Source organism: Dipodomys ordii, unplaced genomic scaffold, assembly GCF_000151885.1.
Source record: "Dipodomys ordii isolate 6190 unplaced genomic scaffold, Dord_2.0 Scaffold26, whole genome shotgun sequence".
NCBI lineage: Eukaryota > Metazoa > Chordata > Mammalia > Rodentia > Heteromyidae > Dipodomys > Dipodomys ordii.
This window is the reverse complement of record NW_012267242.1, coordinates 3747960-3775624: the sequence shown is the minus strand read 5'-3', so window position 1 is coordinate 3775624 and position 27665 is coordinate 3747960. Positions and strand designations below refer to the sequence as shown.

Genomic DNA, 27665 nt, shown 5'->3' with positions numbered 1-27665 from the left:
GAACTTCTCCTATGTGGAGCTGTCACATTACTAACTTAATCCAAACAATAAAAATGTCTCACAGGAAAGTATCAAAGCCATCACTAATGTCTGGGCCAACATATGTTCCAGACTAGATCAGTAGCTTATAACTGTAATCCAAACTAATCGTCAGGGAGAGATGGCGTGAGGACAACTCTGGAGCAAAAAGTTAGTGAAACCTTGTTTCAAGCAACAAACTAGGCATAGGCACATGTACCATGGTTACTATGTAGGAAAGTGGTAGGTAGGAATCTCAAGGTCCAGAAGCCTACCCCATACAAAAACAAAGACTTTTTTTTTTTTTTTGGCCAGTAGTGGGGCTTGAACTCAGGGCCTGGGCACCATCCCTGAACTTCTTGGTGCTCAAGGCTAGTATTCTATCACTTAAGCCACAGCGCCACTTCCAGTCTTTTCTGGGTAGTTAATTGGAGATGAGAGCCTCAAAGACTTTTCTACCTAGGCTGGCTTCAAACTGCAATCCTCAGATTTAAGCCTCCTGAGAAGATAAGAATTACAGGCACCTGGCTCCAAGATCTCACCTGAAAAATAAAGTAAAAAAAAAGGACTGGGTTTGCGGTTCAAGTGGCAGAGCACCTTTCCAGAGAGCAGCAGACACTGTCTGGGAAGAATTACAATTCATAAAGCGATGTCCTCCACATCTGACATATGTAAATGCAAACACAGAAAGACACTTACTTGTTCAACCAAGGCTATTTTGTCCATTTTCATCGATTCGAGTTCATTCTCTAGATCCTTGTAGGAATTCTGCAGTGAACTGAAGGAGTCCTGCAAAGTGTCATTTTTGGATTGGAGCCCTTGGACCTTCTGCTCCAGTGCCATGGTCAGACTTCCCAGGTCTAGCTTCTGCTTCTGCCAAAGTCTTTGCTCTTCCTCCACCTGGGATAGTTTAGAGATCAGCTGCTCCTGGGCACAAAATTGGTCTTTTAGCCTCCTGACCTCTTCCTCCTCCTTCTCTAGTTTCTGTTTGCCATCTTCTACCTCTTGAATGAGGCCATTCACAGAAGACTGCAAAGTCATACACTTATTTTTGGCTTCATCAAGGTCCCGTAGCAACTGTGTCTTCTCAAGTTCAAGAGAATCGAGTTGAGCACTCAGATTCTGTTCTTTAGCCTTATATGTGGCTTGATCATTGCACAAAGCTACCATTTTCTCATTGAGCTCTACCAATTGCATTTGAAGTCTCTCAGCATTTTCTTTCATCTGAACTTTTTCTTGCTCTTTGTCCTGCAAAAGGTTTTCAAAGGAAGAACTCAGTGTTTCTAATTCAGATACTCGCTCTTGCTCTTTCTCTAATTCTTTGGTGAGCTTTTCTTTCTCAGATTTCGCATTAAGAATCTCTAATTCCAAAGCTTGCAGGGTTTGGGCCCTCTGTTGTATTTCTGCTTTCAGAGTCTCTACCTCTGCTTTGGAATTCTCAGCCTCAATAATCGCATGCTCTTGTTTTTTTGCGGCTAACTCCAGTTCTCTTTCAAGGTTCCCAACTCTATCTTGAAGCAGATCTACATGATGCTGATTTCCCTTAAGTTGTTCTAAGACGTGGTCTTGTTTATTTTTATCAGCTTCTATGCGCGCTTTCAGCTTTTCAATGCTACTTCTCAGCTGAGGCATTTCCTCCCCTTGCAGGTCTAAACTTTGCTCCATGTTCTTCCCCATTTCTTGGTCATCACACAAGGCTGCTACTTCCTCGGCGAACTCTTTCAATTGTGTTTGAAGCATCTCCACTTCAGCTTTAGATTCTTCTTTCATCTGTATTCTTGCCTGCTCCTTTTCTTCCAAAAGACCTTTAAATGAAGCAAGCAATCCATCTAGTTCTGCCACTTGATTGTGCTTCTCTTGCAGCTGCTTTGTAAGATTGTCTTTCTCTGACTTAACTTTGACAAGGTCTACTTCAAAAACTCTTAGGCTTTCAGTCATTGCTTCTATTTGTGCTTTTAGAGTCTCCATCTCTGCTTTGGCATTCTCAGCATCAAGAATCACCAGCTCTTGGTTTTCTTCTGACATCTGCAATTCCTTCTCCAGGTTCTCCACTTTGTCCTTCAGTGAATCATTTTCTCGATGACTGGCTTTCAGCTCCTCTGTCACCTGGAGGTGCTTCTTTTCATCATCTTCAATGCGGACCCTCAGTTTCTCAATGCCTCTTCTGAGCTGATGAATCTCCTCCTGGGTTGAGCCCAATCTCACTGCAAACTCTCCTTTCTCCATCAGTGCCACCTCTAAGGCCTTGGAGGTGGTTAGCTTTTCACATTCTGACTCACTCAGTCTTGCCTTCAGGCTTTCTGATTCCCTGGTGAGTGATTCCTTCTCTTGATTCAGTTGTCTGATTTGGCTCTCCAGCTCACAAGCTGCCAATGACAATGTTTCTGAGGCCTTCTGCCCACTCTGCAGCTGCTCCTGGAGATGAGCTTTGTCTTCTGACAGTTTGCTTACCTCAGAGGACAGAGTCTGAAGGAGTTCTGTCTTGTTCTTGACCTCGGCCTCCATCACCTGAATGTGATGGAGACTCTCAGCTTGAAGAGACTCCAGCTCTTGTATTTTCTCCTTCATCTTTTCAGATACCTGATCCAGTGCTTCATGTTCTTTGGATGTGCTATCTAATGCTTCATGAAGCCGGTTTCTCTCACTTGTGATGGCAGACAGTTCTTCTTCAAGACTAGTGATAACTTTCTGCTTATTTTCATTATCTTTTTCTAAACACAGCTTCTCTGCTTGAACTCTGTCTAAGTCAGCTTCCACACAGATTGCATGATGTTCAACAGTAGCTTTCTCAGACTTGATCTTGTTCAGCTCATCCTCCAAATCAACAAATCTATCCCTCCAACTACCATTTTCCTTGGCTGCAATGTCTTTCATATTTTCATAAGACAATTCATCTGAGCCCATTTCTACATTAGAACCAAGAACTTCTGAACTTTCTAGTCTCTGGCAGAGTGCCTGGTTATCATAGGGGAAGGATTCCACTTTTTCATCTAAACTAGATTTTTGTTTCGTGAGTTCTTCCACTAATTTTTCCAGTTGTATGCATGTTTCAATCTTGGACTTTAGTTGTCCTTCTTGTAAATCAAGTTTGGAGTCTAATTCTTTTATTTCACTCAGCAAACTTTCAACTTTTTTGTCCCGGTCCTCTATTGTATGAAGTAATCTCAAATTCTCATTTGATGTTTCTTTGACCTGTAGTTGGAGATTCTCAATGAATACCTGATTCTCCAGAAAATCCATGGGTACCAAAGCATTTGGAGCAGAAAATGAAAACTCAGAACTGCATTCTGAATGGCACTGAGTTTTGTCTTCCGCTACAGTCCCGTAAGTCATCTTTGAGGACTGCTCACCAGAACACTCTCCAGTAAGGTGGACTACATCAGTCTCAATGATTTGTCCAGTCTCTAGACTAAAGGATTGTTGATCTTTATCACAAATCTGATCAGTGTCCTCTTTTGGTATTGTTTCTGTAGTTTCTGAAGTACTTCCTTCTGATTCTATTATGTCACAGTTACCGTGTTGGCCCCGAATAGCCTATAACCATAGTATATAACAAGAATACATTATTTTGTGTTTCAGGAACAATCAAAAGAGAATCAATACCCTTATTACTTTATAGAAAATGGCACCTGGCCTCTGCAATGCACAGCTGTCTAAATGATTTATTTTCTACCGCGTCCTCTAGCCTTCTCTCTCTGATCAAATACTTAACATAAACATTCTCTAAGTCCCACCTATATGCAAAGCACCAAGCAAGGTCATAACCTGAGTTATTTTATCAACTAGGTCTTAACACTGAAATTTCATCTTTGTATTTACTTGCTACAAATATTCTAGATAGTTCTGAATACAAAATTTATTATCTCCAAATAAGAGGCTAACAAATTCCATATAAAATGTTCAGCTTTCATCTTTAATATTTATGACTTTTTGGCGGTATAGGGAGTCAGTCATGGGGCTTGAATTCAGAGCCTAGGCACTGTCTCTGAACTCTTTTGCTCAAGGCTCTAACACTTGGAGCCACAACACCACTTTTGGTTTTTGAGTGGTTAATTGGAGATAAGTCTCATGGGTACTTTTCTACCCAGGCAGGCTTTGAACCATGATCCTCAGATCTCAGCTTCCTGAGTAGCTAGGATTACAGCACTCAGCTTACTAATGATATTTTTAAATAGGAAAAGACAGTGAGATTTCATGCATGACCAGATCTGAAGCCCAATTACTTCATACTGGCCCAGTATTTACTTGACTATTCTTGGATAAGTTCTATCAGGGTGCCTTACTTTCCTCTCATCTATAAAATGGGGAGCTGTTCTTCTCACCATGCTTACTGTTATGTCATAATTCATACCCCCTCAATCTTAGAGAGGTAGACAAAATAAGAGTCAATATTGAACATTATTAGTTATACCAGTCAACTAGAAAAGACAAGGTCATAAAGTTAATAAAAAAGTATGTACTAGGTAATTTTTTTTAAATGACTGACACCAAATCACAGATTTATACTATTTAAAAATGGTCTGAAACATGCAAGAGGTTAAAAATGCTTTATCACCGTTTACATCATTGTTTAAGTAAGTCTTATTAACTTACAATGAAAACACAAATTCTAAAGATTTGACTCCATGATTATTTTTTCCAGACCTGAGATGCATCTTTAGTAATTTTCCAGAAAGTGTTTCAATCATTAGAGAAATGTATTTCTTAACATCTACTCATTCTGATTGCTTGAAGAAATGTTTGTCTTTTTATTTCCTTGACTCCCCTGCCCCCTCACAATATTCTAATTTTGAATTCAATCTGACATACATCTATTAAAACCCTAGTAGTCCTACAGAGAAAAGGCATGCAAGGGGTTGGGAAGGTGGCTCAGCGATAGAGTGCTTGTCTCACATGCATGAGGCCCTGAGTTTGATCCCTTAGCACCACATAAACAGGAAGGCCATTAGTGGCACTGTGGCTCAAGTAGTAGAACACTAGCCTTGAGCTGAAGAGCTCAGGGACAGCACCCAGGCCCAGAGTTCAAACCCCACAACCGACAAAAAAGAAAAAGAAAAAAAGCCATACAAATCTAGATACGTACATCGTCTACATCGGTACCAAGGAAAGACCGAGAGCTCAAGTCCAGGCCTTGCAGCTGGAGTCGTGCTACTTCAAGTTCATGGGATAGGTGTTCTGTCTGTTTCTTTTCTGCTGCCAACCTGGACTCCATCTCCAGAGTTACACTTGTCAGCTTCTGTTGCCACTGCTCGTTTTCTGACAAACACTGTTTCCTAAGGCATTCAAGCTCATTCCTTTCAGAACTTAGTAACTGTTCAAGCTCTTCAATCTCCTTATTTTTCATGCTGCCCTGACTTTCCATTTTCTGTTCCAGGTTCTTGAGAGACTGCAAGTATAGCTGACAGAGCGCCTCGAGTTCTTCAACACTCTTCGTGGGGGCAGAGGGAATTTCCTTCTCCGTCAGACTCTCCTCCCTTAGACTAGTACATGACACTTCATCTACGGTAGACTGGTCTGCACAAACATTCTCTTCTAAATTACACAGAAGAGAAATGTCTCCCGTCTGATCTAAAGCATCTTTGTAAAAAGAAGATTCTCCAGAGTTTGCCAGCCTCGGGGTAGAGAATGACAGAGATGGAATATGCCCCTCCTCTGGTCCCGGCTGTACCACGTCACTCTGCAAATTTTTCAGATTCAGTGACAAAGCTGAGTTTTCAGCCTTCAATGTATCAACATAGGACTGTAGCTCTAACATCTTGGAGCTTATCTGACAGTGCTGATCTTGTAAGATCTTGTGTTCACTTTGTAAACATGAGAACTTCTCCTGTAATTCAGCAAAGTGCTCTTGAACTTCTTTGTGTGACAAGGTCAACTGCTCAGACAAATTACTATCTTCTGGAGGGGTCAAGAACTCACATGTCTGCCCATCATGCTGACTGCTAAACTCACCACCTGACCCTTCTTCCACTAACTCACTTTGAAGGTGGCCATTTTCATCATTTAATACCTTCACTTCATTTACTAGTTTCTCTACCTCTTTTGCCATCTTACTAGTCGCTGTGATACACTCTGATCTTGAATCGTTCAGCTCAGATGCAAGTTCTATCTTTTCAACTTGCAGAATCTCACACATTCTTTCTAGCTCACTCAGCTTATTCATTGCTGCCTGTAGAGAACACTGTAGGTTAGCATTGTCACTTTGACTTGTTGACAAGTCTTGAAGCACTGAAAAGTATTTTATTTCTGCATCTACTACTTCACCATCTTTAAGGACACTTGTGTCCTGCAACTGACTGCCTTCCAAGTCTCTAGTTCCTAGTTCTCTTCTAATTGACTGTAATTCCTGCTGTAGGCTTTCTTTCTCCTTCTTGCTTTCCTTGAGCTTTAATTCCATATTTCTAAGCAAAGCTTCTAAGTCAACCAACTGGGCATCATAACTGTCTGGAGAGATGTCTTTAACATCCAAATCCATCTGATACTGGGGACTGCTTTTATCCATCTCATTCTGTGCGTCTTCTACAGAGTCCCTAATTGGTTCTAATTCTAAAAGCTGATGTTCACGTTTACTAGCTGTTAACTGCATTAGTCGTTCATTCTCTTGTAATAAGTCACTAACTTCCTGTTGCATCTTATTTTGTTCTGTCTTTAATGTGATGATTTCTTGCTTTAAGCTATCAGCCTCATTCTTGGAGCTATTTTTGATGTCTGTAATCTCCAATTTCAGAGCTTGCTGAACAGTCCCCAACTCTAATATTAGTTTCTCATTTCTTTCCTCAGAGAAAGCTAATTTTGTGACAAATTCTTGGTGTTCTTTTGCAAATGTTTCCTTCAGCTGTTCCAATTCATTTTTTCTATTTTCACAAATACTTGTGGATTCATTTAGCAAGCATTCCAATGTAGAGTTCTTCTCCTTTGCTGCTTGGTATTTTTCATTAAGATCCTCTAAGGTATGACCCATTTCTTCCCATCTCTGTAGTAAAAGAAGTCTTTCTTGCTCATACTGATTAGATAATTCTGAAATGCTTTTCTCTCGTTCCTTTATACAGTTTGAGAAATCCTCACTCTTTTGGAGTAAGTTCATTCTATCTTGACTTAAGGCTTCATTCATTTCTTTAAGAGTACCATTCTCTCGGGCCAGCTCTTCGATTTCTTTTTTACTTAGCGAAATGATGGAACTCATTTCCTTTTTCTCTGAGTTCAGGGTTTCAGATAAAAGTTGTAGCTCTTTCAAAGAGTCTTCAAGTAAATGGTTGCTTTTCTTTAATTCCCGAGTCTCTGCTTGCTCAGCTTCTAATTTTTCTTTCAGCAGTTGCAATTCTTTTTCCTTGTTCTCAAAGGCAACTAAAGTTTCAGTGACAGCATTCTGATGAACGGAAGCATCTTCCTGCAACTTAGTAATACGCTGACTTGTTTCAGCCACAAAGCTCTCGTGCATGTGTTCTGCTTTAGTGAGATTTTCTTCTATTTCTCCTTTGATTTGAACCAACTCTTCACACTGCTTTTGCAGATCTGAGTTCATCTGTTTTTGAGACTCTAAAGAAAACTCAAGAGAATCAACTCTATTTTGTAAGGCAGCTGAATTTTTGGGACTCTGGTCTAAAGCAATGTGGCATTCACTCCTTTCTGAAAACGTGCTTCTTTGTTCTCCCATTTGATTTACAAAGGAGTTATTCATCAGAGGCTGCTGCCCCAGTGCCAAGCACCTTCTCTGCAGGTCCTCATTTGTCTCTACAGAGGAATCTCTGGATGTGAGCAGACCCGTGAGGCTCTCATATTCAGCACGCAAGTCCAAGTAATGTTGGTCCTTGGTCACTATTTCACTTGACAGGAACTGAAGCTTCTGTTCTAGACCTTCAATTTGTTCAGTAAGCTGACAAATTTTCAGACACATATTTTCTATTTCCTTCTGGTGTTTCTGATCTGAGAACTCAGCTTTCTGCTGCAGATCTATGTATGCTTGTTTCTGAGTCTCTACCTCTGCCGTCTTGCTATCCAGAATATTGTGAAGGTTTCTGATCTCCACACTTAGGTTGTCTCTTTCCATTTCTAGTGTTTTAACTCTCTCATTGTATTCATGGCTTTTTATTTGTTGTGTCTTGAGGCAGGTTTCCAGGTGATTAACTTTACTCTGTAAATTTTCTTTTTCAGATTCCATCTGACTGATAAGTTTTTCACTTTCACTTTTCCAATGAGAATATTGAGTTTTCTCTTCTTTCAACTCTTCATATTCTTTCCCTTTTAACTCCAAAGTGCTTAGTATAGCTTTGAACTCGTTCTCTATCTTGCTTAACTTATCATTCAGTTGTTCAATGTGATGCTCCCTTTTCTTCAAAAGATCTTGTGAACAATCTCGCTGCTTTTCTAGATCGGCCACGGCAACCTTCAGTTTCTCTAACATAAAGGAGTTTTCTTGCTGATTTATTTTTTCTTGAAGATCTCTCAACATGATTTCTTGAGAGGCATTCTTAGCTATAAAAATTAAAAAGGTATACATATGTATATATATAGTCATTTTTTATAAATATCTGTTCTATAAGAATTCTAAATACTAGAGCTTTCAGTGTAGCTCAATGGCACAGTAGTTGCCTTGTAGGCATAAGGCCCTATGTTTCCTTCCTAGCACTACAAAAATAAAGGGAAAAAATTAAGAGCAAACTAATAAACTGACATGATGCCAGGCACTGGTGGCTCACCCCTGTATTCCTAGCTACTCAAGAGGCTGAGATCTGATGATCGTAGTTTGAAGCCAGCCCAGGGAAGGAAAATCCATGAGAATCTCATTTCCAATAAACTACTCAGAAAAAGCCAGAAGTGTAACTGCAGCTCAAGTGGTAGAGCACTAGCCTTGAGGAAAAGAAGCTCAAAGATAGTACCCCAGGCCAAGGTCAAGTTCAGGACTGGCACCAAAATAAAAAAAAAAAAAGTGACATTAGTTAGATTTGGTGGCATATGCCTATAATCCCAGTTTGGGGAGATTCTGTCTCATCTGCTTAGGAGGCTAAGCAAGAGGATCACGTAGACCATCCTGGGCAACATAGGAAGATCCTATCTCAATAAATAAAAATAAGGAAATTGGTCATAAAGAAGTAGGACATATATTCATGGGTCATATGTTTCAAAGTTAGAAAGAAATCCTAGATGTGCAAACACTAACATAATGGGGAGAAAAAGTTTATGTGTATGTATATATTACATACATATATAAATTTATATTTATAAAAATACATACATATATATGTATATGCACATCCAGATTTATATATATATATATATATATATATATATATATATATATATATATAAGTATGTATATATAAAGCACATATGACATAAACAATTTTAAAACAAATGTTGAATTTACTGGTACATTTTTTTTTTACTTTAAAATCAGGAAATTAAAGTCATTCAGTAAAGTCAGTCATCAAAATGCAATGGTCTTGGAAAACATGTCTTTAATCAGGTTTTTCCATTTTAGTGGAAACAGCAATGAGTGAGAACTGTATGGATGTTATGAACAGCACTGAAACCCAAAGAACAGCAGTCTGGGGTGAGACTCAGCACTCTTGATATAGCTTTGTGTGGGAAATAGTTACCCTTCTGTTTCAAAGTAGTAAGAGACATTCATTTGGAATTCAATTTGTTCCAATTTTTAGAAGTTCAATCATCATTGGAGAAACTCAACAGTGGGAGAGAAAAAACTTTCTCCACAGCAACTATAGGCATCTCTTTGGGTAAACATGTGAAAAAAAAAATTGAAAGAGGTTTCTCCAATGTCCTAAGCCATCCATCTGCCCTCACACTCTAGAGAACTAACTTTCACACCCTAAGTTCACTCACCTTTCATTTCCTCTGCAAAGTTCTGGCTCTGGTTTAAACACAGCTTGACTTTCCTGAGTTCTTCCTCCAGGTGGCAGACTTCTCTGGCCCTCTGCTCAGACTGACTCCTAAGGAGACCATTTTCCTTCTTCATTTCCTAGAATACATATTTTGCTGGTTATAATCAAAACAAATGTTCAAAGAGTTCAATACCTGAGTTAATAGGAGCCCTCAGCAGAGTTTCTGTCAGAGAAGAATCACATTTTCCCTTTAAGTGCCCAGTGAAGTTAGGCGTTCTTACTTGAATCAAATATTGGCCTGTGTAGAATCAAAACAAAGCAATCTTTTTTTCCTTCAAGAAACATTTCTTTGAACTGCTGGTTGTATGTATGTCTATTAAAGAATCAGTCTCATAGGAAAAGCCTATTTATAAGACCCTCAAAGACAAAAGCTCCAAAGTCTTATCAAAGATATCTTTGCAAAGAGTTGATATGTTTAAAAAACCAGAATATTTCCCCAACAACAAATCCTCAAAGAAACAACTGCCCAATAAATAAGAGGGCTTAAGACTTAAAGAGAAAGTTTTCTGAAGAGGAAAGAAGGATGGCCAATAGATGCATGAAGAAATGCTCAACCTCTCTAGCCATAAAAAAAATGCAAATCAAAACAACATTGAGATACCACCTCACCCCAGTTAAAATGGCTATAATCAAGAAATCTAATAACAACAGATGCTGGAGGGGATGGGGCCAGAAGGGAACCCTACTGCATTGTTGGTGGGAGTGTAAACTTGTTCAGCCACTTTGGAAAGTAGTATGGAGGTTCCTCAAAAGACTCCACATAGAGCTCCCCTATGACCCAGCAATCCCACTTTTGGGCATTTACCCTAATGATCACAAACAAGATTACATTAAAGCTATCAACACAACTATGTTTATTGCAGCATTATTTACTGTAACCAAGATGCCCCTCAGTAGATGAATGGATCAAGAAAATGTGGTATATATACACAATGGAATTCTATGCCTCCATCAGAAAGAATGACATTGCCCCATTTGTTAGGAAATGGAAAGACTTGGGAAAAAATTATATTAAGTGAAGTAAGCCAGGCCCAAAGAAACATAGGTCCCACGGTCTCCCTTATTTGCAATAACTAGTATATATCTGAGACAAGCAGAAAGGGTCAGATAAGATGGTGTTAGGTGAAATGAACCCCAAGATAAAGTGGTTTTTTTTCTTTCTTGCTATTGTTTCTAACATATTTATAAGGTGATTGTTTTGTTGCTTTGTATGTCTCTCTCCCACGGTATAACCCCTGTTTTCACTGTATTTGATGTTGGTATAATTTGGGGAGGGGGGGGAACAAATTGTTTAAATAGAGATACAGGTGGACCCATTGCAACAATGAGATATACAAGATGGTATATCAAAAAACAAACTTTACAACTTTGGTGGGGGTGGGGGTAGTCGTGGAGATGGGAGAGCAGGGATGGTAGGGGAAAAACAAAAGAGGAGGCAACAATGCTTGATAAGAAATGTACTTATTACCTTGCTCATGTAATTATAACCCCTCTGTACGGTATTTTCACAATAAAAACTTATTTTAAAAAAAGACTAAACATAAAAAAAACAATATTCACTGACATCACTTCCAAGTGATCTTAAAGTTCACTGTCAGAGGAATGTCTTTATGGGTAAAATTACCTTCAATAAATGCTTTCATCAAGAAAACCTACAAGATTCGACATTAGATTCAGTATTATGAAAAATGAAAATCCAAATAAGACATCTTCCTCCAGCAAGGGAATACATGCTAATATGAACAAAGTACTTAAGTCACACTGGTAATTGAAGATAAATGTCTCCTGGATTTGTTTGCATATGGTGGCTTCAAACTTCAGTCCTCAGATCTCAGCCTCTCGAGTACCTAGGAAAATAAGCCACCTGTGTCTGGCTTTGCATTTTTTATAAGTATCAGTGCACTGATACACAATAAATACTAATAGAAATAAACATATATGCAGTTCCATTCTCATATTTTGGAAGACCCCTAATCTTAGGACCAACCAATACTTAACGTGTCAAATAGAAATATTATTGCTTCCTAAACACCTGAGACTCAAACAATATACTTTATTTATATACTATGCTGTAAACATGTAGTAATTTTAATAATTGCTAAGTACCTCAACCTAAATGATGCACCATCCTCTGTCACATACAAACTGACAAAACCAGGGATCTTATACCCTTGAGAAGAAAAGAGATTCAGAAAGCTATTTTTTTTCTGTGTTTCAAAAAACACCAAAAATACCCTTCTGAGAAGTAGAAGGACATTTTTTGAATCTTAGAGAAACAATTAAGACCCATCCTCCAAAACCCTGCTGCACTGTTAGAAAACAGATGGCCCTGGCAAAGCTGTGTTGGAAGGCTGCCTTCAATTATCAGTCTGGTTACTACCAGCAGATGGGTATCGATGTAGCAAAGCCAAATTCAAGAAGAGGGGGAATCTGGCTAGTAGAAAGTACTTGAAAACTTGCTAGCAGCTGCTCTGTTCATGTATATACATTCACTTCATCATTAAAATGAGACAGGACCTGTTGTCAGTATAATACTCCTGTCTCCCGTGTTCTGATCCTGCCCTTCTACTAGGTAAGTGATGCTATATCAAGTCAAGGTATCAATCAGAATTCAAGGGCAGCTCCAATAGATTGGAAGAATGAGAAGTAGTCAAATGTGCAAAGAAAGACTGTGAAGGTGAAGCAATGTCCCTGATTTAGTCAGCATCATGAAATCAGGCTCGAAATAATCACCCATTTAATAAGGTTATAGATGAGAAAGATAGCATACCTTAAAGCACTTTGACAAAGGTAATAAAATATTAGGATTAGTGTTTCTTCCCCTCATTTAGCAACTGCAAGATCATAGCCATTGATGAGTGAGAAACTAGAAATGTAACCACCAATGTTGACTTTGCATTTTTGTTTCATAACTTTTAAAATATTTTTAGCCTATAAAACTCATGAAACTCCACCTACATCTGCAGGTTGGCCAAACAAGGCCAGAAAACAGTGCATGCAAGCATGGTCACATCCCAACATGATGGAAGGTTAAAGGGTGGACAGGGGCATTAAGAAAGCAGGAATATAATATATGTTTATGTGTCTGTTGGTCTCAATCTCTCTCCGTAACTGGAGACATTTAAATGAATAGTAAGCTCAATGGAAAGATTAGCCCTTCTCTTTTCTGGCAATAGCTCCATAAATATTCATTTCTAATGAAGAAATGTTCAGCCAATCCTGAGACCCAGCAGGCTTATAATACTACAGCTACAACCAACCCAAGAATTTTTAAAGGCCAGAATTTAGAAAATGAACATCTGAAAATGGATGTACAGGCTGCCATCCATCAGCAATTAGTTTTCCATGAGGCTCTAGCCACTTAAGACTTGATTGGGTAGCTCATCAAGCAACAATGAGTTAAGCATACAAGGATATATTCTCCTAGGCATCTCTCGCAACCTCACATGATTTGCAAAATTGGGCACTACCCTGGAAAAACACAACAAAAATCCTTAAAACCACAGCAGGCACTAGAGCTTAGCAAGCAATTCCACCCAGATCAACTTCGGTTTAAGAGCAGCAGGGGAAGCATCATTTCCTAGGGCCAGACAAAACAAATTCCAGCTAGTACATAGTATTTTGTGATCCCATCCGTAAGCATAGCTTAATATGTCCCCTGCTCGGGTGAAGGCTACATACGTGACTATAGAATGGAAGCAAAAGATGTGTTTTTCCCCCTTCCACTTCATCATTCTTGCCTGCCAGACTGAGCTCCTTGGAGAACCTGGTGTAATACAGATCCCTATGCTTGGAAAGGTCCCTAAGCAAGTGTTCCCTCATCCTGCCTGTCAAATGGTGGCATTTTATTGCCAAACCCCAGTTCAATGGAAGCTGGCACTACAGAGGTGGGTGAGCAGCTTATCTAAACTCTCCATACACATTGATACGAAATGTTACTTTATCCCTGATTGGGCCATTAAATCACATTTCAACACTGATAATTTCTCATTGTGAGCAGCATGTTAGTTTACTAAACACGGTCAAGGAAAATTTCAGTACAAATGTCATATTATTTCAGCATCCAAAACCTATAAGCGTGCTAAACTTGCTTTTACTTACTCACAATTAGACACAGAAAGACATCCAGATTGGTGGTTTAACAGGCAAAATTTTAAACAGGAAAAATCTCAAATGCACTGTGTTCTGGTCATGATCTTGTATATCTGCAAGTGATAGCTAACAACAAAAGTTATCAAGAGGCCTTAAAGTTGTGATGACAAACAACAACAACAAAAAAAAAAAAACAGCAAGCATGTGGACTTCAATAATTTACTGAGCATGTACATGCTAGACTCCAGGCCTAGTGACTTATAAATATACTCCTTCCTTCAAAGAAGGAGTATTATTTGTCTCTATGCAGATGCAGAAAGGTTTAAGTCATGGTCTCAAAGTCACATAGGATATAGGTGGCAGAAAAATAATACAAAATTCAGATTTACCTCCCTGTAAAGTCAGCATCGTTGTATCTAAGATACACTTCTCTGGTCCCAACCCCAATTCAAAGTTCAAGAAGAGCCAGCTAAACATTTTCACTTTTTTTCTTTCTTTCTTTCTTTTTTTGCAAATCCCGAGGCTTGAACTCTGGGCTTCGGTGCTGTCCCTGAGGTCCTTCTGTCCAAGGCTAACACTCTACCACCTGAGCCACAGTTCCACTTCTAGTTTTTTTCTGTACTTGGAGACCTTCCTGCCAAGGCCGACTTTGAATCATGATCCTCAGATCTCAGCCTCCTGAGTAGCTAGGATTAAGACATGAGCCACTGGTAACTGGCTTACATTTTCACTCTTATTATCAAATAAGACATAAACATGAACAAACATCAGGGCAAATCTCAGGCCATGTGCTAGCCACTTTCTACACAACTGCCCTCGTGAGACACAGAGACCAATGAAATCTAAATGAAACATGATACATTTGGAACTCAGGATAGACTGAAGACAGCCATACAGTAACCAAGTCAGACTGTGTGGGAATGAACATGTCTTCAAAAACACCTGCACAACAAAGTCCAACCCGCTATGATGAGTCTGCCCCACCAGCCACTGTAAAGGTGTTTGGACTCTCCTAACCAGATGATTGCTTTACAAAATGTTTCCACCAGGCAGCCAGTGGAGTCGCAGGAGAGTTCCTGGCTAAAAGGGATGCTCACAGAGGGAAGAGTTCCATGCCAGTCTGCCTGTGAAAATGTTAGCAGAAGCATCTGTTGGTTGGTCCCCACTGGCCAAAAGGCAAACATTTGTTTTTGCTGCAACACACATTTCCAATGGAAAACATTTATGGATGAAACCATCACCGGATGTGAAGGTTCTTCCACATGGTTTACAGAAGTCGACCTCCACCTCCCACGGCAGTGCCCCTTTGCAGCTGGCCAGCTGCTCCAGTAACTATCTCTTTGCTATGACAGCTATGACTTGTAATTTTTACAAGTGTAATACATGGTTTAAAGTGATAGTAATAAATTCAGCTAACTTTTATCATCTAGGTAAGGAATGATTTATTATAGGATTTATTTTTTCTCTTTCTTTTTGAACAGTCTAAAAAGTGATAGCAGAATGTTTAAAGAGTAAGTAGAAAAATGTTAAGAGTCTTCCACTCATCTTGTTATTCTTCTTCCAAAATTACAATGTTGACTATGGCTCTATTCATGCTGCTTCGGTCTATTAGTTATTCCTAAGTAGTTCTTAATTAAGCTGTTTAAAATAAAATTTAGGCCACTAACAAATTCAGAGAGAAGCCAAATCCAAGTCTGTAGGGATTAAATATCAGTAGGAATATGTGTTACTCCTCAGACACCCCTCCCAAACTCTTATCCACCATTGTGGAGAGTGAACATGACTCTTCAAGGACAGTACATACTTCTGAAGTCAGAGTAACACATTCTAGTTACCTGGCAGGGAGGAGAGTGGGGATGGGCATTGTTTTCAGTGCTGAGTATTGAGCCCAGTGCACCTCAATGCTAAGCACACATTCTACCACTAAGCTCTTCAAATTTAAAATTTTAACTCTATAAACTCTTCATCCATCATTATTTTTAAGTCTATGATTTTCCACAAGGTTTTGGGTTTTTTTTTGGTTGATCATGAGACATGAACTTGGAGCCTAGGCACTGTCCCTGAGCTTTTTGGCTCAAGGCTAGTGTTCTACCACTTTGAGCCATAGCTCCATTTCCTTTTCCAAGTGGTTAACTGGACGTAAGAGTCTCATAGACTTTCCTGCCAAGGCTGGCCTTGAACCACAATTCTCAGATCTTAGCCCCTTGAATAGCTACCATTATAAGCATGTACCACCAGTGCCTGGCTTCCACATACTGCATAATTCAAAAGCCAATTCTTACAAAAGGAATTTAAATCTTGGCTCACAGGATGTCTAGAATTCATTTCAACAGTTTTCTTTCTTTCCGTCTATCCAGAAAAAACCTTCCTTTCTTTCTTCTATACTTTCACAATTCAGGTAGTCTAAAATAATCTTTAAAAAGTGGTTATATATACCACTACTTGGAAGGTGGAGACTAGGAGGATCTAGGTTCAAGGTCAGCCAGGAAAAAGGGTTGGCAAGATCCCATCTCAACTAAAAAGCCGAGCATGGTGATACATACCCAACTCTACAGACAGTATAAAGAGAAGAATAATCATCCAGACCAACCCAGGGAAAAAGTCCAAGTCAATGCCACTGGCTCATGTCTAAAATTCTAGCTACTCAGAAGGATGAGATCTGAGGATCACAATTAGAAGCCAGCCTTGGCAGGAAAGTTTGTGAGACTGGAAGTAGAGCAGTGGCTTAAGTGGTAAAGTTCTATTCTTGAGAAAAAAAAAAAAAAACAAACTCATGGGCAGTGCCCAGAGTTTCAAGCCTCAGGGTTAGCACTAAAAGAATAATAATACCATATTTGAAAGACAACTAAAGCAAGAAGGGTTATGGGCATAGTTAAAGTCATAGAAAAATTGCCAGGTAGCTCAGAGTTCAAACCCCAGAACTGCCAGGAAAATAAAATTGATTAGATAGTCTTTATATACAGCATATTTTCCTATAATTATCAATTGCATAAATAATAAAACAAAGTAGAAAAATAGAACACATATTCTGTAACAGAAGCCATAAGCAGAAGATACTATAACACTGACTCCTGGAAAATAAGAAAGAAAAATACATGGTGGTCATGATACACAATTGCAAAACTCAGTCCTGCGTGTGCTGAGAATTGCTCAGCTCTCCTCCTTCCTCACCTCGCTGCTTTTCCTCAGCTCATCCTCTGTGATCTGACGCGCCTGGAGGGCCTGTTCGGTCCTGCTGAACTTCTGCTTAAACTCTTCCAAATTCTTTTCTAACTGTAGCTTGACTGATGTGACCTACAATGAGGAGTTAAGAGCAACATTTCATGTTTACATTCTTTACAAATAATCTTCTATTTTTTTAAAAAAACAACTAGACAGTAATCATGAACAAGCTGAGATTTTTAAAAAAGACTGGGAGAGCACAGTCACTATCCTTCAGGATCTCTTCCCCATACAGGAGACCAACAGGGAACTGCTTCCAGGATGCCCAAAGAAACCCACATCCTGACAACCCTGACACAGAATGTTGCAGTACAGGTATAGTACTGCAACACTATATTCAATATTGAATATCCTGCAGCATTGAAATACCAATAGCCCGTGTCTAACATAATGTACATAATGTGGAAATAGCTATCAAAGTGTATTGAGGGGGGAGTTATGACAATGAGTTTTTATGTGTATGGTATATTACAGGCAACATATAGCCATACACAATAAAAAAAAGTGGGGGGGTCAAGAAATAGAACCACAACATTTGAGACAAATGATGCAAATGGCTACTGAGAAAAATCACTAGCAGTCAAGGAAGTATGAATGAACACAATGATAAAATGGCATATTTTACTCCTTTGTTGAAATTTGAAAACTCAGGAGTACTTCTAGTTAGCAAGGATAGGAAAAAATCCTCTCTTCTAGCTGGTAGAAAAGTGTTAACAGCTTTTGTTCAAGGCAACCTGGCAATGTCTACCAGATGTTAGAATACAGATGACCTGTAAGACATTGATTTGACACCAGAAATCCACCCCATAGAAATACCAGTGCGAGCTGGGCACTGGTGACTCACACCTGTAATCCTAGCTACTCAGGAGGCTGAGATCTGAGGATCGAAGTTCAAAGCTAGCCCAGGCAGGAAAGTCCATGAAACTCTTATCTCTAATAAATCACCAGAAAACCGAAAGTGGCACTTTTGCTCAAGTGGTAGAACACTAGCCTTGAGCTGAAGAGCTGAAGGCCCAGAGTTCAAGCCCCACAACCAACAAAAAAAAAAAAGAAATACCAGTGCATGTGCATGCATGCATACACACATACACACACATACACCTGCCCAGTGACAGAACAAACCATGCATGTTACAGTAAGCAAGAACATCAGCAAAAGAATGATTGCAAAAATGACAAAGTATTCAGTAATCAGAGAATATCAAAAGAAAAACTCCTTATATTTAAAACATTAACAAAAAACTGCAATGATACTGCTGTGTGTTGCTGGGAACCAAACCCAGAACCATGTGCTCGCTAGGAAAGCACTCTGCCACTGAGCTGCATCAACTCCAATCTTACATGTGTGAATGTATTCTTTTAAAGGCTTTGGAGGAAAGATTGTTGATATTTTTTCCCCAAGAAGGGGATATTTTTGACCAAACTTGGACAGATGGAATGACAGACATAGCCCTAACCACTTCAGAGAGTTTACCATGTATACCAGATATAGATGCTCACTCTCCATTTCAGAGAAAACAACATAGCCCACTCCATGACAACTACGTTCTAATCTGTATTGTTCATAATAAAATCTACTGAAATGGAAAATTCTTCATTTTAGAAAACACTAAGAAAGTAAATGGAAGCAACAAGTGAGTATCTGTACTATCAAGGTAAACTCTGAAACAGACTACTTTATTCAACAGCCAAAAAACAGAGTAAATGACTGCTGCCACTTTAAAGCTATAGGTGTTCAGTACTGACATGCTGAGGATGAAGCAGTAAACAAAAAGATTCCAGTGGCACTCCACTGGAATGTTTATATCAGCACTGCTCACATAGCCAAGCTCGGACATCAGCCTCAGTGCACATCAACCAATAAATAGATAAAGGAAACCTGTTGCACAAATACACAATGGAATATTAGACATCCATGAACAAGAATGAAATTATGGAAAACAGGTAGAACTGGAGGTCATCAAGTGCAATTAGCCAAAAAGACAAATACTACATTTTTTTCTCATGGGTGAAATCCAGGCCTAAATAATTAAAAACTAGCAGAACATGAATGTAAAAGGCAGAGGGGGCAGAGGTGGGGGAAGAGATAAGCAGTCGAAGGACAAAAAGAGAAGATGACAGCAGGTAATTAAAGGTGATCAAAGTACTTTGTATGAATGTTATGAAAAAAGAAACATGAAACTCATTAAAATTGTAAAGAGAATGATGATTAAGAGTAATAGAGGGGATGCATTTGGTCAGAGGACATTATATACATATATGAACATATCACAGTGAGATCCTTTGGTATAAGACACATACATATACATATATATATATATATATGATCCTATATATACATATACATATATGCATGTATATAGGATCATATATGTATACATACATATGTCAATATATATGTATACATACATATATGATCCAATGATAAAATATTAACATTAAGATATCAGGCATTTTTGTACTATGGAGACAAAGTAAGCTAAAGAGAAGACAAAGCACTTGAGGTTGGAGACACATGCCATGGGGGAGGGCAGGGGAGGATAAGGTGACCTTGAGCAGAAAGCTCCAGGACATGAAGGAACACAGCCTCAAATCCACTGCGGGAAGAGCCTCTGGAAGTGGACGCAGCAAGCAATCTGGAGTGGGCATGTGCTTGGTGCAGCCAGAACAGAGCGCAGGAGGAGAGAGATGAACACTATGCATGAAGCAGCAGGAAGCCACCCAAGGTCAGGCCAACCTCAGCAAGACCTGACTTTGATCTGAGAAGTGACACCTCCTGATGTGCATGATAAAAGGCTCCCTCTGGGTACTGGCTGAAAACTTTGCTGTATGGAGATCAGGGGCCAGCACAGTTCTCAGGACAGTATAAGTGTGCTGCTCACAAGACTCCAAGCGGGAGTCACAGAACAAGAACTGTCATGATGAAAACTGACATGCAAAGCCAACAAACCTGAGTGAGATCACTTTTGGAGTCTTCATAAGCAAATGCATTATAATCATCAGACCTTTAACTATTTAGGGGCATAAATTACTTGGCGAAGTTTCCACCCAGTTGCATGACCCAGAACCAACAAAATATCAAGAGATACCCAGACAATGAGATGTGAAACCCTAATTCACCCCACACCCTGTTCTCTGAACAAGAAAACTGAACCAGAAAGTTTTGTTTGCTCTCCATTTTGATATGGAAGTGAGTATATAACACATTTTATCTAGATGCATTTTGATTCATGTGTGTAACCTAAAAAGAGGCATACAGACACTGAGAGCAGAATGATAGTAGCAGAGCCTAGGAGAATAAAGATAAAGAAAGAACAACCAGTACATCCTAACTTAGAGCCAGCAAGGAACAAAAGCTGATGAGCTAGTGAACAAGAATGATGACTACAAATAACAATGTGCTAAATTTGAAAAGTGTTCACTATAAAGAAATGTTAAATGATTAAGGTGATAATCACGCTTAAGCTGATTTAAATACCATACAATGTATACATGTATTGGGCATGGCATCCCGTTAATATGTCCAATTTAATGCACTGATAAAGGGAGGACTGGGAGGAAGTTAAGTTAGCACCCTACTTTATCCAGTTCTGCCTGAAGAACGTTGAGTGTGTTCTTGGCTTGCTGCAACTCCTGGGTTAATCTGGCTTTCATCTGAGTGCACTCTTGGTCCAACATTTGGAAAGATCGTTGCTGATGGGACAGCTCCTGAAAAGCAAAGGTCACACGTATCAAAGAATGGTTAACAGGCAGAACCTAAAACCAGACACAAGTAGCAGGGCAACATGGAAAGAGCAAGAGACAATAGGGAGCCAAGCTGGCCATGCACTGACTGACAAACACAATCAACCAGAGCATTACTCCTGGTAATCAAATCCATGTCCCAGAAGGGAAGGCAAAGGAGTCAGCCAACTGGCCATGTGGAAAACTCAGCCTATTTTCACCTCATCTCCAATCTTAAATTTATCATCTTTAATCTGAGGAGTTGAGGGTCAAAGAATTGAGCTACAATGACCACAATGTTCCTGAGAAATCAAACACCCAAAAATAGTGTTAAAATAATCAGAAACAACTCCAATAGTCTTCCCAGCGCTTCCACCCCCCCCTCCCCCCCCGTCGTGGGGCTTGAACTTTAGACCTAGGCACTGTCCCTCAGCTCTTCAGCTCAAGGCTAGCGCTCTACCACTTGAGCCACAGCACCATTTCCAGCTTTTTTTGTTTATATGGTGCTGAGGAATCAAACCTAGGGCCTCATGCAAGCAAGGCAAGCACTCACTCTACCACTGACCCACCTTCCCAGGCCTCCAATAGTCTTTAAGTTGAAAAGAATAGGAAGCAAATGCCACCAGTTAATTTTTGATTGCCCCAGGATACCAATAACATTCCTGGCTGCAGTTACTGGATATCTGAAAATAGCTCAGGTTACCACATCTAGAAGGACCACCCTGACAATGCCCAACAGCCTGCCTTCTACCCTGACTTCACACCTTTTTTCCTTGCCACACCCATTACCTTCGTAGTTCACTACTAACTCACTCTAGGGATACAGGGACAGCTGGAGAACGTTAGCCAGTTTCCCTCACTGCAGAGAAAGGGTCTGAAAGATGAAACAGGATCTGGTCCTACTCAGGATCAAATCAAGGCACAAGAGGAAACATGGATGAAAAGAGAAACTCTAAAAGGCCCCTCTCTGATCAGACCTGCAAGGTAACAATGCAGAAGGTGTGTGAAAGAGAACATAAAGTGACTTGTGCTCACTAAGCATCTTCTTCCAATAATATCCCAAACTGATTCAAAAGAAAAGATTTTTTTCCAAACGATCAAACTTTTTCAAAATGCCAGGTCCACAATAGCCTTTTTCAGACAAACCCATCTGCCTTACCTCTCGCAATTCCTTTTCTTTCTCCTTGATTTTCTGTTCCAGAGAGCATCTCATACTTTCTGCATTTTGTCGCTGACAACTCAGATCCTCAGTCAGTTTCTTCAGCTTTTGTTCCAACACAGTACACTAGCAATATATAAATATATTCCACATAAAATACAGTTAGGAAAGCTGCAAACATTTTATGTATCAAAAAAATCTTAGTCCCAACTTATCTTAAGTTTAAATCTGCTAACCAGAGACTAAAACCACTATCATTATTTTAATACATAGAACATTCACATTCAGGAAATATTACCAAGGATGGTAAGGATTAGTCCATTTAAATAGGCACTTCATAATGTGTGTTCTGAAAAAAGATACACAAAGTCTAATGACTGATTCAACACTGCTGTATAGCCAGGACAGATTATAAGGCAGTTAAGGCAGTAGTGATGAGTGAGTAACTTAGGGGACATAAAACAATCAGAAGATGTCCCTTACCTTCCAATAATAGGTTCAAGAATAATTAATTTCTATAGGAAAATGAAACTACCCCTTGGGCTCAAATGCTTAATCTAACCTTCTAAAACAATTCTAGAAACCCAAAGAGTAATAAGGAAACTTCATATTGGTAGGAGAAAATTCCCTACCCCAAAAGAAAGAAGCCCTGAGCAATTGTAGCTGCTAAAATAATTCTAAGAGATTCTTCATCACCTAGTTTAAAGGTATCAAATACAACTACTTAAAGATAATTAAAAACAAATGCTCAACTAATGAAATAGAAAGCTGGGAATATTTTTTAAAAGAAATTTAAGAATTCAGAAGAAGGTCTGGGAAAGTGGCCTGTAGAGTGCTTGCCTAGCATGCATGAAACCCTGGGTTTGATTCCTCAGTACCACATACACAGAAAAAGCCAGAAGTGGTGCTGTGGCTCAAGTGGTACAACACTAGCCTTAAGCTGAAGAGCTCAGGGACAGCACCCAGGCCCACAGCTCAAGCCCTACAACTGACAAAAACTGACAAAAAGAACTCAAGAAAAGAAAAGCACTACATAAGGAGCTATTGGAAAACCAGTCAGATATCCATTATTAACTAACCAAACATGAACAGTAACAAGCTAGTCAATAATGACCAATGATTTTAGAAATACCAGAACTATAAAAATACAAAATTAAAAGGATAAAAACTTGAACTAGTGGTTCAAATTAATCCACTGCTTTGAATATTAAGGCATTTATACCTTTATTGCTCTTGAGTTTGTAAATATCCAAGGAAGACTATTACAAAGATTACTTGTAATAACAATATGAATTCAACAAATAGTTATTAAGAGCCTACCATATATCATGAACTATTCTAGGCACTAGTGATAAAAGTACTAAACAACAAAAACCACTACCTAAATGATGGACCAATATAAATGATGGACCAATGTTTTGCTGGTTGAGAAAAATCTCAGGGAAAATCAAACATTCACCAAAGTAAATGAATGAACCCTTGGCGCCCTCAACTGGCATTTCTTCACAGTGCAAAACAATCTACTAAAATTAACAATCATTTCCTACAGGACAGGATAGATTTAAAATGATCTTTAGAAAGTACTTATTCAGATTTTTCTAACTGATATTCTGAGATCAACAATGCACCAACAGATGCCAGGAATGTTCTGCAAATAAAGGATCCAGAGCTAACTCAGTACAAATATGTACTATATGACTGTGAGTCTTGAGTGTTTTTCTGTGAAATGTAGGTGCCAAACTCCAGGTCTGCAGACAGAACAATGTTTCTCCATGTGAACTGCAGCCTTACCCCAAACATTGCTCTAAATACTTAGAAAAGACTCATACTGTAGGAACACCATAAGACATTAGCACCATATTATTTATTTAATTTTTTTTTTGGGGGGGGGTCCAGTCATGGGGCCTGAACTCTGGGCCTGGGCGCTGTCCCTCAGCTCTTCAGCTCAAGGATAGCGCTCTACCACTTGAGCAACAGTGCAACTTCCGGCTTTTTTTTCTTTGCTTATATGGTGCTGAGGAATCGAAACCAGGGCCTCAGGCATGCAAGGCAAGCGCTCTACCACTGAGCCACCTTCCCAGCTCCAGCACCATATTATTTAATAAGCAGTTCTAATGATAACAGGTCAAGAAACAGAATACACATAGCATAATTTGGTGTTATCAAAATAACTGACAGAGTTAAGAACAAAATGGAGATAGGTGAACTCAATTTGCAATTAGGTAGGTTTATGGCTGATGGGAGGAAAAAAAATCACAAAGCACTGCACAAATGAACCTGGAAGGAACCTTAAGTGATAGCATACTAGAGTTGTGGTCTCAACACCACCCTAAAAAAAAACAAAAAAAACTGTGATTGAAGATCTGACAAGAGACCTCATCACTAGATACAGCAAGGAATTGGTGTTCTTGTCTCACCGAAACAGCAAAGTACAAAATAAAGTGTTAAAGTAATTCTTACAGGAAGTCCTGGCTATGTAGAAAATTAAACTGAAAATTACCTTACATAAGAACTCAAGAGTAGATTGTGATAACAAATAGTATCATTATACATACACCATGTACTAGGCACAAAACTAAAGCCTTTTTAAATCTCATCTCAAGCTTTACAACAACCTTGGACACAAAGGCATTATTATTAACACAAATTTATCAGTTGGGCAACTGAGGCACACAAGTTAATTAAACAGCTCTAAGAGCAACAGAATTGGCATGTGGTAGAGCCAGGGCTCAAAGCCAAGTCCTTCTAATTGAAAAGACCAAAACACTACACAACCCACCCAGGCTGCATGGAGAGTAAGTACGTGCTGCCAAGGAGGTTCCAGGCCCACACATCCACGGCCACTTCTTCACACATCTCATCAGTGTATCAGGTTTCCTATGTAAGGTACTATAGGACATGGAAAAGTGAATCTGACTGTGGACATAATTTTACCTGTTCCTCCAACAAGAACATGGAAAACTATGAACAAAATTGGAACAAACATAAGAGGAGAGAGAAGGTAGCAGAAGGAAGCTCAGGACCAGATGATAAACACTACACCACAGGAAAAAAAACACAACTGTCAGCCCAGAATCCTATACACAGCAGAAATATCCTCAGGAATGAAGAGAAAACTTAAAAAAAAAAAAAAACCTCCAAGTGATGGTGAATTAAAAGAACCTGTGGCCAACAAAGCTATCCTAAAAGAATGGAACAGGAAGTTCTTTAAATAACTGGTTAAATAAAGAAGCTTGGCCTTAATTGAGTCTAAAGAAGATTCTAAGGCAGATGTATACTGACTACATCCCAAGAGTAGACTCATTAACTTCTTTCTTTTTAAAGCTCCATTAATCTAAGTCTGTTCCATGTGCTATATACTGTCACCCCTGAAAGTACAAATGGGAAACACACGACCAGAATCAATCCCAGATCCACTCAACTCTGGAGCAACTTACTAGTTTAGTAGCATCAACACTGCCAAGTATATACTAACAAAGATCATTTACTAATATTCATTTTATGAACTTAAGTATAAAGTACTCTTTCCAGAAGGGAGGGAAGGAAGAAGGATAAAGAGGGAAAAATTGAAATATATTATAAATGTGTGGAAATGTAACAAATCTATCCTTTCCCTCTCCCCACTCTCCAATATAATTAAGTAAGGTGATTTAAAAAAAAAAAACCATAAAACAACTCTTTCTAAAGAACTATATGAATAAACCTTTCTCATTTATGAAAAGTCCATTACCTTGTTTGCTGCCTGGTCATACTGTGCAGTAGTTCTCACTAGTTCATCCTTATTTTTGTTCAAAACTTTGTCTTTTTCAATTAATTCCATTTTTGCTTTTTCCAGCTGAAGTTGCAACTCTTGAAATTTATTCACTTGACCTTTCATTTCCTTCTCTTGTCCTTGCAGATGTAGCTCCAATTCATTAATCTTGCTTTTCAAATCTTAAACCACACACAAAAATCAGTCTGATTCATATATATATATATATATATATATATATATATATATATATGTTCAGAATTTATCCTTTTGCTTTGCAATCTTTGAATCATGTGCTCTATAATCTTTGATGAGAAGAATACAATTTACATTGAACCCATAAACAACTATTATGGAATACTATCTACTGCCATTTGTACTCAAATGCATGATAAAATAGCAGAAAAATATAGGAAAGGAAAGCTTTTCTAAAATTATAACCAGCTTCTTACAGATACTGCAAAAAGTACATCAGGCCCTTTGTTAAAAGTACTGCTTGTTTTTATCCTCTGGCAAGCTAGTATTTGATTTGTGCCTGTATCAATGTAAATTAGTGCTGAGCAGCAAAAAGCCCACCCTCCTCTATTCTCTGGTAGCTACCCCCAGTGAAGATCAAGACAGTGGGAGGCTCCTACACTGCCAAAATTAACAACCATTTTTTTTTTCCTACATACACACAATATTGATTCCAATGGTATTGGCAGAGGGACAGTTCTCCCTAGCAAACACTGACGATGACTTTCAATATATCACAGCACTGGAAATTATCATCATCTACAGAGTAGATTCCAAAACACCACCTGGTACACTTGGCTGCCAGCTGCAGCGTGGCCCAGCAACCAAGGTTACAGGTTTGCTCCCATATGGACAGCCTGGCAGTGCAGGGCAAAGCTGTTCCGCACACGCACCCACACACGCAGGCGCAGAGATATAAATACACACGCACACACACACACATGCACGCACACACGCATGCCACACCTCTGGCCAAAGCTGGTTAGACCACAAGCTTGGTTCATGGGCCACAAGGGGAGCCAGAGGAGAGGTGTGAAGAGTGCAGGCTATAACCAATCTAACTCGCTCTACTTCTGGAAAAATAAATCAAAGCTGTCCAGTGCACTTTAAAAGGCTCAGGGGACCAGGTTTTCAACACAAACAAAAAGTACCTTCCAAAATTGTGATGTTGTTTTGTCATTACCAAAAATGCAATTATTTCATATCCTAAGCATCTGGGAAGACGACCATACAATGTATCTAAACACCTAAGTATAACCCATGTCTAAAAATGTCAGGATGCTCCTCTAAAACTCTCATAGGAAAATGTAAATTTTACGTAGCACAAAGAAGTTTACCTTGATTTTGGGCTTTGAGTTGATCCAGAAGGAAAGTAGAATTATCACCAAAACTGCTATTAGCATCTCTTTTTCCTACATTCAGAGTTGATGTACTCGGAGTCACCTCTTCTTCCCCAAAAAAGCGAGACACAGACACATCTCTCCTCTTTGGAGTTTTTAGAGAAGCAGAAGAAAGCCGACTAGGTGTGGTCTCCTGCTGCCATGAGAACACGGAAGAGGAAGCCTGATGGCGAGCAATATCTCGGTAATTCATGGTGGTCTGCGGAGTGGCCTGGCTTACCTTCTGTAAAAATAAAGACTCTTTAAACCAATGGACATCTCAGTGAACATGATTATTTATTTTTAAAAAGCGGGCTGGGAAGGTGGCTCAGTGGTAGAGCGCTTGCCTTGCATGCCTGAGGCCCTGGGTTTGATTCCTCAGCACCACATAAGCAAAAAGAAAAAATCCGG

General features: G+C 39.2%; 1 protein-coding gene across 1 annotated transcript in view; it reads right to left on the bottom strand.

Moving 5' to 3' along the window:
• Nucleotides 1-27665, bottom strand: part of Cenpf (centromere protein F, 350/400kDa) — a 45750-nt gene that overhangs the window by 9937 nt on the left and 8148 nt on the right. The window contains exons 5-12 of the mRNA XM_013015363.1: nt 27213-27498; nt 25840-26042; nt 22110-22235; nt 20807-20935; nt 17178-17300; nt 9856-9991; nt 5102-8487; nt 718-3552 (exon numbers count right to left, since the gene is read on the bottom strand). Of these exons, the coding sequence (XP_012870817.1) occupies nt 718-3552; nt 5102-8487; nt 9856-9991; nt 17178-17300; nt 20807-20935; nt 22110-22235; nt 25840-26042; nt 27213-27498 (7224 nt within the window). The remainder of the gene's footprint in view (nt 1-717; nt 3553-5101; nt 8488-9855; nt 9992-17177; nt 17301-20806; nt 20936-22109; nt 22236-25839; nt 26043-27212; nt 27499-27665) is intronic.